The following is a 14,908-nucleotide window of genomic DNA, read 5'->3' on the forward strand; positions in this document are numbered from 1 at the left end:
GAACACGATTCTACTTCTTTGACTGGAGATGGCGTTACTCTCCCCCACCCGAATTCAGTGCAAAACTGGGAGGATAACATGACGACGTGGCCCAGCATAACGTACAGCAAAATTTGCTCCTACTTCGTTCAATCCATGGCAATAGATGGAAAAGCAATGGACAGTCTGAAGGCATATCATAAGGCTGCGCACATTCTACTTTGCCCACATGCTCCCGAAAATTGTTGACGATTTTGTTGAGGGAAGGTTACAGTTCTGCAGTAAATATCTCAGCATTTTAAAACCAAAATAAACTGCCTTATTTAGGTCATGCCCACAGGAGCCAACAGTTGTCTGTTGTTTACATAATGCACAATTTACATGATCTCTTTATGCTGTGCAATATATCATATGTGCCTGTACTGTTTGAGTGAAAATAAAGTTTGATGTAATTTCATTTCATTATTGCACTGTTATTGCATTATTGCATTTCATATGTTCCTTAGAGTGCTACAATTTCTTTTAACACAGTTCATCATTCATATTAAGCTCATACTGTACATAAATAACACTGAATTAATTAATTGTTGAGAGGAAACTAAAGAAATGGCTTCAACAAGAAAGATCACATGTTTAATCCTAACAGGTATTACAAATTAAAATATAAAAGCAGCCCACACAATTACATCACTATGAAAATATTCATATATAATATTAAAAAATACAATGCATGCAGTATTTGTTGTGTTTATCTGTATTTAATGAACAACATGGCTGGGTGCTGGGTGCTGGTTTGTGGTCGTAGCACTCTCTATCTAACCACTCGTTCAGGTGCTTTCTCGAGTGATTGCAACCAACTACCGCACACGTAGTTCCCGAACCACTTTTCTTCATGTTGTAATTGTTATATCCTCTTTGTCTCTGCGATATCAGTGCTTTGTCGGCACAACGGAGCTAGCTAGCAAAACAAACCCAGTCCGCCAAAACGGAAGTGCATTGCATCGAAGGGAGGAGTTCAGGATGTAGAGCGGAAACGGCTCAATAACTGAAGTGGAGGGAACAATCCCTTATATCTGATATCTGACGTCAGCTACAATAGCTGCGCCTCCTTACGCCTATAGCGCCCTCTTACTGTGGAACTGTTATAGTGCAGTTACATGCAGACATATTAATACTTACACTTAACAGGCACTCATGAGACCTGTATTCGATTATGGGTGTATAGTAGAGATGTTAAGATTCACCGATTCGCATCGGTGCACCGGCATAAACGTTCAAGATGCGAGTGCACCGGTTGAAAGAGTGCACATCGGCTACAGTTTGGGTTGAACTCGCGATGCATCGATTGCGTAGCGTCTTTGCATCGGTAAAAAACCGATTCATTCATATAAAATCCCCTTATCTTGTCAACGTTCAGCAGAGACGATCTTTGATATTTGCTTCGCCACTACGGAGAACGAGAGTCTCAGTTATCAACACACACGGAAGTTGAGGAGAAAGAGAAACACAGCGCAGCGAAAAATACCTACAAATCAAACGTTTGGCAACACTTCGGATTGTTCAAGAAAGACGGTGTAATAGTCATTTATGCTATATAGTTGACCGCAGGTCATGGAGAGTAATAAGGTATCCGTAGACCTTTGTATGAGGTATCTTTATTACTTAACAGGTCTACAGCCATGATACATAGATGCGGACTTGCATACACACAGTATCACTCCGCAGCCGCACCCCATCAGTAACGTCCTGATGGTATATGTGCGCGGCACTATTACTACAGACGGTCAACTTGAAAAATCACTCGCAAATTGTTAACGATGCCGAGCCGCTTTAAAGTACACAAGTAGTACGAGGAACTTAGCGACGCACATAAAGAGGCGACATGGGGTCTGCGGCTGAAAAGAGAAACCTGAAAGTGAGACATATGAGTTAAATCACTCTGTGAGGTGTTCTGTCAGAGAGAGGTGTTTAGCTTACAGCAGCCTGTGACGGCCAATAATAATTTAAATGTCTTCCTTACTGTAAGCAGTTATGAAATACCTGTTTGTGAAAGGTTATTTGTTTTCTTTATTGTTCAGATAGAAACCAATGCTTTCTGCTCACTGGTGTGTTAGCCTCTGAGTGTTAAGCACATCAGGCTGGCAGCTGTATGGGCATTGCTCTATGGTAGCTGTTATTTGCACATTGTTAATCATGAGCAATGCATCCTTACATTGTTTAACTGTGAGGTGTTATACAATTGTACTCTGGAGAGCTTTTAAAGGTAAAAAAATAAACGGCATGATGGGATGTGCAGTACCAAATATGTAAAGCACTTTTTTGTTAATGTATGATTTGCTGCATATAAGGAATAAAACAAAAATCCTCTGTCGTACCATATTGAAGTATCATTATTTTTGCATCGTGTTGAATCGCATCGTATCGCCCCGAATCGCATAATGTTGAATCAAATCGTATCGAACTGTATCGCAACAGGGGTGAATCGTATCGCATCGCATCGCCTGGTGTTTCAAAGGTATCGTTAATGTATCGTATCGTGGTAACGTATCGAGATGCGCATCGCATCGGCCTCAGTGATGGAGATGCACATCCCTAGTGTATAGCGTTCATGGCAGCAGCAGAATCAAACCTTAAAAAACTGGATGTCCTACAAGCTCAGGCCCTGAGAATTTGTAGTGGATCTTTTAAAACATCTCCAGTATCAGCAATACAGGTGGAAATGGGAGAAATGCCTTTAAGGATAAGAAGAGTGAAGTTAATGTTGGCATACTGGGTAAACCTTCTGGGGCACAGTGATAGTCATCCTGCGAAAAGTATTTTTGAAAGACTGCTGGGAGCACAATGAGTCACATTTAACAAGTTTTGGATGGATTGGCGATGTTAAAGCAGCAAGTATAGGTTTGAATCAAATACAGTATTGCCCCACAGTTCCAATCTCGTCCATTCCACCCTGGTTATTCCCATTGCCAAGTGTAGACCTCAATATACAAAAGGAGTTAAAGGAAAAGAAAGAACTACCAGTATTGCGCATAGTCCAGAATTATTTTGCAAGATATCACTCAGACTCAACAATCATATTTACAGATGGTTCCAAAGACCCAGAGACAGGGCGTGCAGGGGCAGCAGTATATATCCCAGTGAGTAATACACATATAAAGGAAAGGGTAACAGACCATGTGTCAGTATACACCACAGAGTTGTTGGCATTGGTACTGTCATTGAAATGGATAGAGGAGAAAGAAATACATAATAGTGTAATAGCATCTGACAGCTTTTCAGCATTATCGAGTATACGATCAGGTAGATCTTCATCATTCATTTTATATAAAATGCAAATCAAAGCCATAGCAACTCGTTTCATCTGGGTTCATGCTAATGTTGGTGTGGAGGGTAATGAACAGGTGGATATTCTGGCCAAACAAACACTCAGAAGTATGAACATAGACATAGAAGTTCCACTCAGTAAAGCGGAGGTTAAAACATTCATACAGAAATATGCACAAACAACATGGCAAGATCATTGGGACCTTAGTGATACAGGAAGACATCTTTATAAAATTCAAAGGTATATGGGGGATGGAAGGAAGGTGGGGTTTAAAAGAATGGAGGAAAATGTCATTTCTCAGATGAGAATAGGTCATACAGGTCTCAATCATACATTAAGTATAATAGGAAAGCATCCAATCGGAAAGTGTATACACTGTAGCCAGCCAGAAACTGTTGAGCATGTTTTACTGCTTTGCATGAAATATAGTACTCAGAGAAATGTGCTTTTCCAGACACTGAAGAAAGCAAAATTCCATGACTTGTCGCTATCAGGACTGTTAGGGAAAACATCAGGCAATATATATTGTGAGATTATTAAATTTCTAAGAGAAATTGATACATTTAAAATAATCTAGAGTTTTGGTTCTTTGTTTTGTTTCTTTTGTCTATTGTTTTCTGCTTACTCTCTTGTCCACACTCCAGTGCAGTTGGTGGCGTTAATGCACCTACAAGTTGGTTTGCCAACCGCCAATAAACACGAAAGAAGAAGAAGAAGAACACTAGGTGGGTTATGGCTAGAAAGGATCCGTCGTGTGTAAAACTCGCGAGAGATGGAGCTACTTGGAAAAGGGGCAGAAATGTAAAATATATTGTAGCTAAGATTCAGGAAGCCATTACGGAAATTGAAAGCTGGTCTCTGACATGGGGGTTTAGATTGTCGGTAGAAAAAACTGAAACTTTATTTTTTACGAGGAAAAGGATAGGTGAGGAGGTTAGGTTAAAACTTTCTGGACAAGATCTAAAGAAAGTGAAGACATTTACATTTCTGGGAATATGGTTGGACGAGAGAGTCACATGGAGAACTCACATTGATAAAGTAGTAGATAAATGTAAAAGGGTTTTAAATGTTATGAGGTGCTTGGCAGGCACTAAGTGGGGGGCTGATAAAAATGCTTTGAGGAACGTATACACGGCCTTAATAAGATCAGCCATAGAATACGGACTAATAGTGTATGGGTCAGCTGCATATTCTTCTCTTCAAAAATTAGATAGAGTCCAGGCACAAGCACTAAGGATATGCTGTGGGGCAGTAAGATCTACACCAGTGTCGGCACTTCAGGTAGAGGTCGGAGAAGTACCTATTTCTTTGAGGAGAAAGCAGTTAATTGTTCATTACTGGGCAAATCTACAGGGTCATAAAGGTACTCACCCTACTAAACAAACTGTACAAAGAAGTTGGGAAAGTAACAAAATAAAAAAAGAAAGTTTTTGTTTTTGTGTTTCGGAAATATGTAAGGAATTCAAAGTTAAAGAATGGAATATTAGTCCGACGGTGTTGTTATCAGCTGTTCCACCATGGTTGCTACCTCAACCTATAGTAGATTTGTCACTAGTGAAACGGGTACATTCAATGAAAAACAAATTCAATGTACAGGCTTATGTGAACACTGTTCTACATGAACATTATGGGCAGTTTATAAAAATATTTACTGATGGATCCAAAAATCCAGAAAATGGTCTAACTAGTTGTGCATTTTATGTTCCTGAGTTAAAAGTCAAAGTGGGAAAGCGTACAAGTGATCACATTGCAGTATATACAGTAGAGATGATGGCTATCTCTCTAGCACTTCAGTGGGTAGAGGAAATACAGCCAATGCGAGTGGTCATTTGCTCTGACTCCAGTGCAGCTCTGGAGAGTATAAACAACTTCTATTTTACATGAAATTTTACAAAGCATGTTTAGGTTAGTTCATCTGGGAATTGTTGTTCAATTTGTGTGGGTTCCAGCGCATGTGGGTATTAAAGGGAATGAAGTAGTGGATCAACTGGCAAAATGTGGTTTGAAAGCAAACCAGATTGATATTATGGTACCCATCAGTAGAGCAGAAGTCAAATATTTTACAAAAGTGGTTATCAAGCAACAATGGCAAAAACTATGGGACAGTAACACCAAAGGAAGACATCTATACCAGATACAAAGGGAAGTAGGAACAGGAAGCACTTGGGGGAGTAGTAGAAGAGAACAGAGCATTAACAGCAGGATAACATTTGGACACTCTGGACTAAACTCATCACTACATCTGATTGGAAAACATCCAAATGGCAATTGTGATGGTTGCCAACAACCAGAGACAATACATCATGTATTTTTTAGCTGCCCGGATTATAACAGACAAAGATTCATTCTGAAAACTGCACTGGAACCACTCAACATCAAGGACATGGATTTCAAGGCAATATATGAAAGTAAATCAAGAAATGAAGCAAACAAGCTGTTTTCAAATTCCTCAAAAGCACAGGTCTGAGGATAAGGATTTAATATGAACATGTAATAACTCAACAGTAGGTGGCGATATATGCTCCAAGTGGAAGCGATTCGCCATTAAATAAAAGAAGAAGAAGAAGAAGAACTCGCGAGAGTTTGCAAGTCACGTGGCTGAATGTTTACGTTTGGCAGGCAGCCTTTCAGTTAAGATCGTTAACTAACATCGGTGGGCCACAGCAAATGATGGTAAGAAGCTAAACTATCTATTAATTATGTCAATTACAGGGAGTGTGATTGTTGAAATAGGGTGTTAGCGGTCTTGCTGTTCAAAGAAGAATGACAACACTGTAGATCACCAACACTATGGTTTATTTTTTATTCACAGGCAAGTCAACGTTGTCACAGTAAAAGTCCCAAGATAGCTCCTGGTGCAATAAAATTTTCCCTTTCAGTGTTTCACTATTATGTCTAATGTTTCTCTATTAATATTGCTGTCGAATTAATGTGTATGTAGCATGTTACTGCTGTAGATGTGTTACCGAGCCGCTCCGATTACAACGAGAGTTACAACGAGAACGTGACGTCATATTTACACAAGACGGATCCTTTCTAGCCATAACCCACTAGGTGGCGCCATTTCTCTCTTTGTCCACACAGCCGTAGAAGAAGAAATCAACCGGCGCGAATTTTCTGCCCACCGCGCGCATCTTCAGACCGTCCAAGCTCAACAAAACTCGAGTCCTAGTTAAGTAAGCGTCTGGCTTCCTTTAGTCATGTTTGATCACGTAGACTTTGAGTGATCTGAGGAGCAGTAAGTTTTAGAGTCATAGTTTCAGTGCTGACGATCCCGGTGCTAATGTTGTTCATTCTGTTCTTGTTTACGGTAGTACCATAGACTGTATATATAAAGGGTAGTACACATGACCTGGACCGTGACCCACCAGACTGTTCAGTGTGTGTCACAGGGACTTCATGAGATAAAAACAAAGCGAAAGCTGTGTAAGGAACTTTCTAGAACATTTAAAGTGTATGTGACACGGGTCCTTATGGGTTAATAATATGGATCATGGACATTTTCGAGTTGTGATCGTAAAGCAAGCTCTTGCTCTTGATATCCTGTTCAGACCTAGTTTCAGAACACATATTACTACATATAGTTGTGTTTAATTAGCTGTTTGTGTGTTCTCAGTTGATGGGGGATAAGCTGTGAAAACAACACCTACTACATGTACAAGAGGTGGTGTGTTACATAACAAACATGTCCGGATGCTCTTCTGATTTAAAAAAAAAAAACCTTTATGCCAATCTTTGATTTTGAATCATATGAAACAGTGACTTGACAATTGAGATCCAGCAGAATGTTATTTCTAACATTGTGCCTTTGTTATTCTTCTACCCAATCGTCATCATCATTCAATTGTTTTGTTGTCTTTGTAGGCTGGCCTCTGACAGCGAGTATGAGGCAGATGGCGTGGAGTCGTCACTGTCCACACGAGTAGAATATCATTGGTAGGACCACATGAAAACTCTTTTCTAAAAGCCAACACAGAAGTTAGCATCACACTGGTTTCCTTGTCAAAAAGCCAATAGGGTTTTTTATTTGGCATATCAACATTAGGTAGTTTAATTTAGCCCTATGTTAGCCAGCATTATTTTAAAGATGTGTATATGCTACAAAATTAATACATTTGGGTATTTTATGTTTCAAAACAAAACCTATAAAATCTCCTAAGCTTGAGTCAACCACAGATCTTATTTCGTGCAACATCAAAAAAACATTCACTTGGAGACGAGGGAATGAAAGCGTACAAATGTCTGTGTTTTAGGACTTATTTGAAGAACTTGTTGAATAAGATACAGGTTTGCATCTTGGTGATCATGTACAAATGTATAACCCCTCATGGGCTCTTTATCACAGGTTTGTTCTCTATCACAGGTCATTTGAGTATCGTCTGAAGTGGAAAACATCCATGTTGACACAACGCTCCTCAAGCCTAACAAAGGCCTCCAAGAAGATCGCCCAGAGAGACCCCAGCCCGGATGAAGAAGTTATCCAGCGCAAGCTGAGGAGTAGGACAAAGAGGAATGGGCTGAAGAAAATAGAAACTAGTGACAGTAGAGTCCATGCCGAGGAGAGGAGGGACCGCGACATCCTTGACGTCATTAACAGCACACTTGAGGCTAAAGGTGTCGGAGAGGAGGATGAAGAGAGGTTTGTAGAGGTAACTGATGAAGAAGTGGATTATTCAGATGCAGACCGTGTCTCTGTAAGCAGCATAGTGTCTGGTCCTTCCCTCCCCCATAATGCATCTCGAAGGAAACAGCTTCTCTCACAGGGCTTGTGCACAGCCTGTAGGAGCCTCTACGAGAAGGCAAAGAAGTTGAAAAGACCTATGAAAGACAAACTCCTGGACGATGGTGAGTTATTCTTTGTTTAAGCAACAGTGGATACAGTAATGTATGTGTTGGGAAATGTGCACGTGGTACCCTCAAATATTAGTACAACAAAGTATCGTCACAGTGAAAAACACAAAGTCCTTCCTGGCATGCTATCAGCCAGCCTTGTATATAGTGAAATGGTGATCTCCAAATATTTGCGACTTCAATAAAAGTTATGATGCAATTGCTGTAAATGAAGGCTCAGCGTAAACATTTTATATAATAATTCTCTGGACATAGTTTTCTATTGATACCTGCATCTTTTTATTGATTCAACTTGTCCAATGAAGTCGATTCTGAACCATGTGCTCGCATTGAATTATGAATAGTATAACTACCTCTGTAAGCATTTCTGTTTTTCAAAGCCAGTTTCATTACTAGTTTTGCACTATTGTTTTTATATCTTCCACATTTACACGGGACACACTCATCTGCCACAGGAGGTGCATCTCTGCAGCGTTTACTCTCAGGATGCATGATAACATGTTGAACCTCTCTCCGTTTGTACTTAAGATCCCAAGTCCCTGACATGTGACGAGTGGGTCCTGATCAAGAGCTGGAGACCGAGGAAGCTGCATAATGAAAGACGGTGTGTGTGTGTGTGTGTGTGTGTGTGTGTGTGTGTGTGTGTGTGTGTGTGTGTGTGTGTGTGTGTGTGTGTGTGTGTGTGTGTGTGTGTGTGTGTGTGTGTGTGTGTGTGTGTGTGTGTGTGTGTGTGTGTGTGTGTGTGTGTGTGTGTGTGTGTGTGTGTGTGTGTGTGTGTGTGTGTGTGTGTGTGTGTGTGTGTGTGTGTGTGTGTGTGTGTGTGTGTGTGTGTGTGTGTGTGTGTTGACTCAAATCTTTCAACATTTTAAATATACAGCAATAAAACAACTATGCTAAAACATGCTCAAGGGGGATATTTTTGCCACTTCATATGCCTGACTAATATGGTCCATTACCTTGTTTTAAAATTGCCGATTTCCCTAGGTTTAAAAGTTGTTGGAAACATTTGGGATAATATTACAGGTCTTGTCGGTTTCACTGATGTTAATGTATGAATGTTACATCGTATAACTTTTTACAAAAGTAACACCTGTAGCTATGCAAATACAAATGTTCTCAGCTCTTTATAACTGCTGTATTTCAACAGGAAGCTTCTGATCCAGGTACAACTGGTTAAGAAAAGACTTAAGGCCACAAATGGTGCAAAGCGGAACTCTCAATGTGGGAGAAAGTTGGAATCTTCAGCCTGCACAAGACCGCACAGCTTCCTCCAGAGGTAACGTCTAACACATCACCTTTAAAGCAGTAAAGCCTCAATGAGCTTGTTAGCATGAAAAATGACTTCATCATTTGTATCAGAAACCTTAGACGGTGTCTCAGAACGCCAATGAAACAAATGAAGAAGAGCAGGGGGAAGAGGAGAAGAGTTGGTTCACAGGGTCCTTGTTTGGCGAAGCAGCAGCGTCTCCACAGCAACCATCACCTCCAAAACATCCGTGTAAGCAGCACCGATAAGAGCAGCATTCTCAGCGCTGGTTTGGAAGGTGAGATCAATCAAGAAGTCAGCGATGATTCGAACAAACATCTGACTGTTGAGTTGATCCCCGCCAACGTTTCCCTGGAACTCACTGAGTCCAGAGAGCTCCCATCCAATCAGAAAGCAGCGAAAAAGGCGTGTGGATTCAGAGACTTGCTTGCCCAGTTGCGCCGCAACAGCAACGTGGTCGTGAAAGAAAGTCGTTAGCTAAGTGACTCTGTTTTATTTAATAAAACTTCAGGAAGGTATTAAAGCCCTGATGTAGCTTTTACTTGTTGAGTTTGCGCTTTAGCCCTCCTATTTTCTCTGTTGTTCTTGATGTTTCTGAGTTGAGTAGACCACTGATACAGTTCCACATACCTGCATGTTATTTATTTATTGTTAGCAAGTAGTTTAATTCAACACACAACGTGAGTGTTGCTTCTTTTTTTTTGTACATGTATATTTTACCCAATCCCTAGAATAGACTGATCAAACCAGTAGACATACATGACAGACTAATCCAATGCTGTTTTGAGTTTGTATGTGGGAAAGTATAACGTGACAAAACAGTCAGTATTCTAAAGAAGAATCTATTTTTTTTGTTGTACCACAATGCAGATATAAGGATTATTGATTCTTACATATTTTCTTATAATTGCAAAACTATATGTTTACATTTAGTACGCAGTATACATTTGGGACACATTATATCCTTGACCTGTCTGTATAAAAAAAAAAGCCTGTTTACTAAGTATATCAAATGAAAGACAGTTCCAAGTGGTGGGTGTGTAAACATGGACTATTTTCAGGTGTCGGGCAGTGTTGTTAGACCCTCTCTGTTAAAGCCCACATGGTGGCGCCACTTAATAAAGGAATCAGCACTGTATATCAGCCCTGTGGGATTAATTGTGTTGACATTACATTTTTTCCTTTTTCAGAAAAATATATACCGTATGTTAATACTATACATTACATACCAATAAATATGTTTATATATATGTTTTTAAAATCAGTCATTTGAATTAATAACAGCAAAAAAAAGAAAGAACGTTTTATTCTCTACTTTTTGTTTACTGTAATGACACCTCAAATTTTATTTAATTATAATTAGGAATTTAAAAGCCACCTTTTGGGGCCCTACTAGCTAATTTAAGATTTCTTATTTGTATTTTCTGCCTCTACTTTGACATGTTTATATGCTTCAATGTTCAAAACGCTCTTTATTTTTCACCTCTTTTCACCCTCTGTCTGAAACCAGAGCCCAGTCTGCTATTGTTGGTTAGCTGGCCGGCTCTGTTGTGATTGGTCAACTGCTTAAAGTTTTTGAGTGTGGGAGAGACACATCCTCTTGAATGAACAATATACATGCATATAACACACTTAAGGTAAAGGGGGAAAAAACAAAGAACATAACAATAGGGCCTCCATTTTTAAAATGTTAGTTATGTTACTTTCCTCGCTTGGCTTTGGTTAACATGCAGCAGCAGGTTGTTATGGACAACCAGTATGGAATTTATTTCCAATAACACGAGTAACAGTTCACATCAGGTGCTCGCTCTTGTGTTCCATTATGTTTCCAACCATGTCAATTTATAGTTCATACATTCCAAGTCCAAGTTATATCATTTATATATAAATGGAAGGAGCATGGCGCATGTCTGATAACATCATTTTTTTCTATATTGAAAATGATGAGATTTAAAACTAGTTTACTATTCAGCAGGCCCTCTGTTACAAGAAAATCATGTTTAAATTGTCTAAATCATTTGATGAGTATAAGTTGTTTTTGTAACTCATCAAAGTTGTTTTCCAGAGATCTGTGCTGATACCAGTGAGTGTGGAGGAAGGGTGTGGAGAAGGAGCGAGAGATAAGGGACTGAGAGTTGGGTCGGAGTTTGTTTTGGGACGTGTTGCTGTTTACTCATGGGATTATATTGTACTGTTGGAGGTTTAGGATTTCAAATCAAAATAGCGAGTGCCAAGACAGGAAATGTGTCTGCTGACCAACACCAAGGATGTAGAATATTGAGTTTCATTGTAAACAAATAAAACATGAATTATAATTAAATGCCTTTAATTATGAATTAAATCACTTTGACTTTATTAAACTTGTTGTCAATAAGAGCAGCAGCTGTTTCTCTGAGCTGCCTATTTACATTTAAAATGTTCTTTAAACCAAACGATCATGAAATGCTGAAGCAAATTAATTGGGAGGTACAACTTAATTCAATATTTTACTTATTTAAAGACATGAGGTAAAATAGATATTGCCAATTGTAATTCCTTATTTTACTTATGGTTTTAATAATGCATTTAAAATAGTTTATTCGAAACCATTTTTTATTTCATAATCATAGTAAGCCTATGCACATGCCTATGCATCATGATGAAACGTACAAATACACAAACTTGGTATAGACAGAAAAAGGCTTATTAAAATATTAAATATCACAGGCCATGTTTGCCCAGTGAACGTGTACATTATGGAAAGCATGTCTGCATCTGCCAGTGGGCCATCACAGGTAACATCATAATATGTGAATTCAATTACATGAAAGACTTACTCACATACATATTACATACAATAATATGAAGGTATAACGGTAATAAGCCAAAAAAGATATCAGCGAAAACTTAAATATAGTGAATCCTCTATTTATATTACACACTGTAAAAATCCAGTTTCACTTTTCAGAAGGATGTGCTCTAGCTCACAACTCAGTGATAAACATGTTGTTATGTTGCCCTTAGAAAGTTGACTCACACTCACACACTAATGTGTTACTGATAGTGACAGATCAGAGGAACTCATAAAGTAAACTTGGCTGATAATCATCTCCAATTCACTTCTGGTCTCCCGTGCTAGCATGCATCGCTACATAATCAAATACAAAAAGTATGTTCACACTGGTTGCTGAAAATCCTGCTGCTTGTGCTGAGCTTACAGAGCGTGCAGTTTGGAGGGACACAAACAAACACGGTCTGTTTCTCATCTGCAGTCTTTCCTATTGCCAATAGGTTGTGATCATGACAAACCAGAGGTCTCAGGGCCAAAACAATTCATGCAGTGCACACGCAAACTCAGTATCCTGTGATAGAACCATTATCAGCACCTGAGACCTCGAAAACAGGAAAAACGTTTCAGCAGGAACACAGATGTGTTGGAGTGTTTGGGGGAGGAGCATGATCGCAACTATATATCCCCTGCAGACAGAAATCTCAACTTCACTCCGCCTAGAGAGGGACTGCCTCCGTCATGTCTTACTATGAGGTGAGTTTGTGATGTGTGGTCAAACTAAGCTTTTAAGTAGATTCACAAATCTGTGTTTACAATCGATTGTTGCTTTTTCCTTATGCTTCCTGTCTTTAATCATCATTGTCTCCCCAGCATATCTTCTTCGACTACGACCTCAATGACACAGGCTCCGGCTCTGGATCCGGCGACCTGGCGGGGGATCTGCAGGAGCCCTGTGACGTGGAGCAGGTGATGACTGCTGACCTTCAGCAGGTCTTCTTGTCTGTGGTCTACGCCCTCATCTTCATCCTCGGAATCACAGGAAACGGGCTCGTCGTCATAGTGCTGGGCTGCCAACGCAGGTGAGATGATGTTTATTGTTGGTGATCTGGTGAGTTTCTTTGTGTCCTTGACCAATAAGATGAATGGTTTTCCCTCCTGTGTTGGTCTACAGGTCAAAGTGCAGCCTCACAGACCGGTATCGCCTCCATCTCTCAGCAGCTGATCTCCTGTTTGTGCTGGCGCTGCCGTTCTGGGCCGTGGACTCAGCCCTGGCCGACTGGCGCTTCGGTGCGGCCACCTGCATCGGTGTGCACGTTATCTACACGGTTAACCTGTACGGCAGCGTGCTCATCCTGGCATTCATCAGCCTGGACCGCTACCTGGCAGTGGTCCGAGCCACGTACACAAACACGGGGGGGCTGAGGCAGCTGCTGGCACACAGACTGGTGTATGTGGGTGAGTGTTGAACTTGACAGACATTATTTCCCCCATGCAACTTCTTTGTTCTTCCCCCCACAGTCTCTTATGTTTTGTTTCTTCTTCTTCTACAGGTGCCTGGTTGCCTGCTGGCCTCCTGGCAGTGCCAGACTTGGTGTTTGCGAGGACTCAGGAGGGGGGGGAGGGGGCCACTCTGTGCCAGCGGTTCTACCCAGCAGACAACGCTCCTATCTGGGTTGCAGTCTTCCGTCTCCAGCTGGTCCTGGTGGGTCTGGTGATCCCGGGCCTGGTCCTCCTGGTGTGTTACTGCGTCATCGTCACCCGGCTGACTCGGGGCCCGCTGGGGGGCCAGAGGCAGAAGCGGCGAGCAGTCAGGACCACCATCGCTCTGGTTCTCTGCTTCTTTGTGTGCTGGCTGCCCTACGGAGTGGGCATCTCTGTGGATGCCCTACTGCGCCTGGAGGTCCTGCCCCGCGGCTGCACCCTGGAGGCCGTGCTGGGCGTGTGGCTGGTGGTGGCTGAGCCCATGGCCTTTGCACACTGCTGCCTGAACCCCCTGCTGTACGCCTTCCTGGGGGCCGGGTTCAAGAGCTCGGCCCGCAGAGCCCTCACTCTGAGCCGGGCCTCAAGTTTAAAGATTTTACCAAGAAGACGCCCAGGGGTCTCCACCACCACAGAGTCTGAGTCCTCCAGTTTACATTCCAGCTAGTGTTTGCTTCTGTTGCATGTATATATATATATATACTGTGTATATAAGTGTGTGTTTAAGGACATGTACACAAAAGGTCTGAGAAAGTGAGGAGCAGTCTGCTGGTTTACGACTTGTCTTCTCCCTCCATGTGGGGGTTCTCCTGTAAATACTGTTTTTAGACATGATTTTGTTTCTGCTGTGTGTATTGATGTTTTCTAATAAAATATACAAAATACCCATATGTGTGAAAATGTCTTTTGTTGTGAAATAGGTCTCTGGCTTCCTGAGTGAAACTGTAAATTCCTGTCTTGTACTTAAAGCAATGAACCACAACAAACACTCATTCTCAGTGGGGGAGATAGATATCATTCATGTAATTACTTTAAAGCCAAAACTACATAAACACTTCAGAGACTACTAAGCAAGCTAATGAGATGGCCGACCCTTTATCATAGAAAACACATTGCAATGGGCCAGGAATGGTGGAATAGTGAAATGGCTGAATCAAATCTATTTATTCTCGCTCGTGGTTTAATTTGAAGCCGACAGCAGTGTCCAAGGTGACAAATCACGATTGTTTTTTGTTGT

At 40.9% G+C, this 14,908-nt stretch overlaps 2 protein-coding genes across 8 annotated transcripts; both read left to right on the forward strand.

The window, feature by feature from the left end:
* Positions 1–5,858: 5,858 nt before the first annotated feature.
* Positions 5,859–10,576, forward strand: LOC307019732 (uncharacterized protein). 7 transcript variants are annotated; one of them, XM_079650812.1, is made up of 7 exons: positions 5,870–5,977; positions 6,389–6,542; positions 7,169–7,240; positions 7,668–8,149; positions 8,684–8,759; positions 9,303–9,431; positions 9,515–10,576. In XM_079650812.1, exons 4-7 carry the CDS (start codon positions 7,702–7,704, stop codon positions 9,897–9,899), a joined length of 1,038 nt encoding a protein of 345 aa, XP_079506938.1. In that variant the 5' UTR covers positions 5,870–5,977; positions 6,389–6,542; positions 7,169–7,240; positions 7,668–7,701; the 3' UTR covers positions 9,900–10,576. The 7 variants fall into 7 exon arrangements, with proteins under 7 accessions (XP_079506941.1, XP_079506935.1, XP_079506940.1 ...); XM_079650810.1 differs by having other exon boundaries at positions 6,389–6,480; XM_079650811.1 differs by having other exon boundaries at positions 6,389–6,475.
* A 152-nt stretch (positions 10,577–10,728) lies between these two features.
* Positions 10,729–14,557, forward strand: LOC307019728 (C-X-C chemokine receptor type 4-like). The gene is made up of 4 exons (XM_079650804.1): positions 10,729–12,945; positions 13,063–13,271; positions 13,364–13,647; positions 13,743–14,557. Exons 1-4 carry the CDS (start codon positions 12,931–12,933, stop codon positions 14,336–14,338), a joined length of 1,104 nt encoding a protein of 367 aa, XP_079506930.1. The 5' UTR covers positions 10,729–12,930; the 3' UTR covers positions 14,339–14,557.
* Positions 14,558–14,908: the final 351 nt, after the last annotated feature.

This window comes from Notothenia rossii (assembly GCF_949606895.1).
Source record: "Notothenia rossii genome assembly, chromosome: 9".
In the NCBI taxonomy this organism is placed as follows: Eukaryota; Metazoa; Chordata; class Actinopteri; order Perciformes; family Nototheniidae; genus Notothenia; species Notothenia rossii.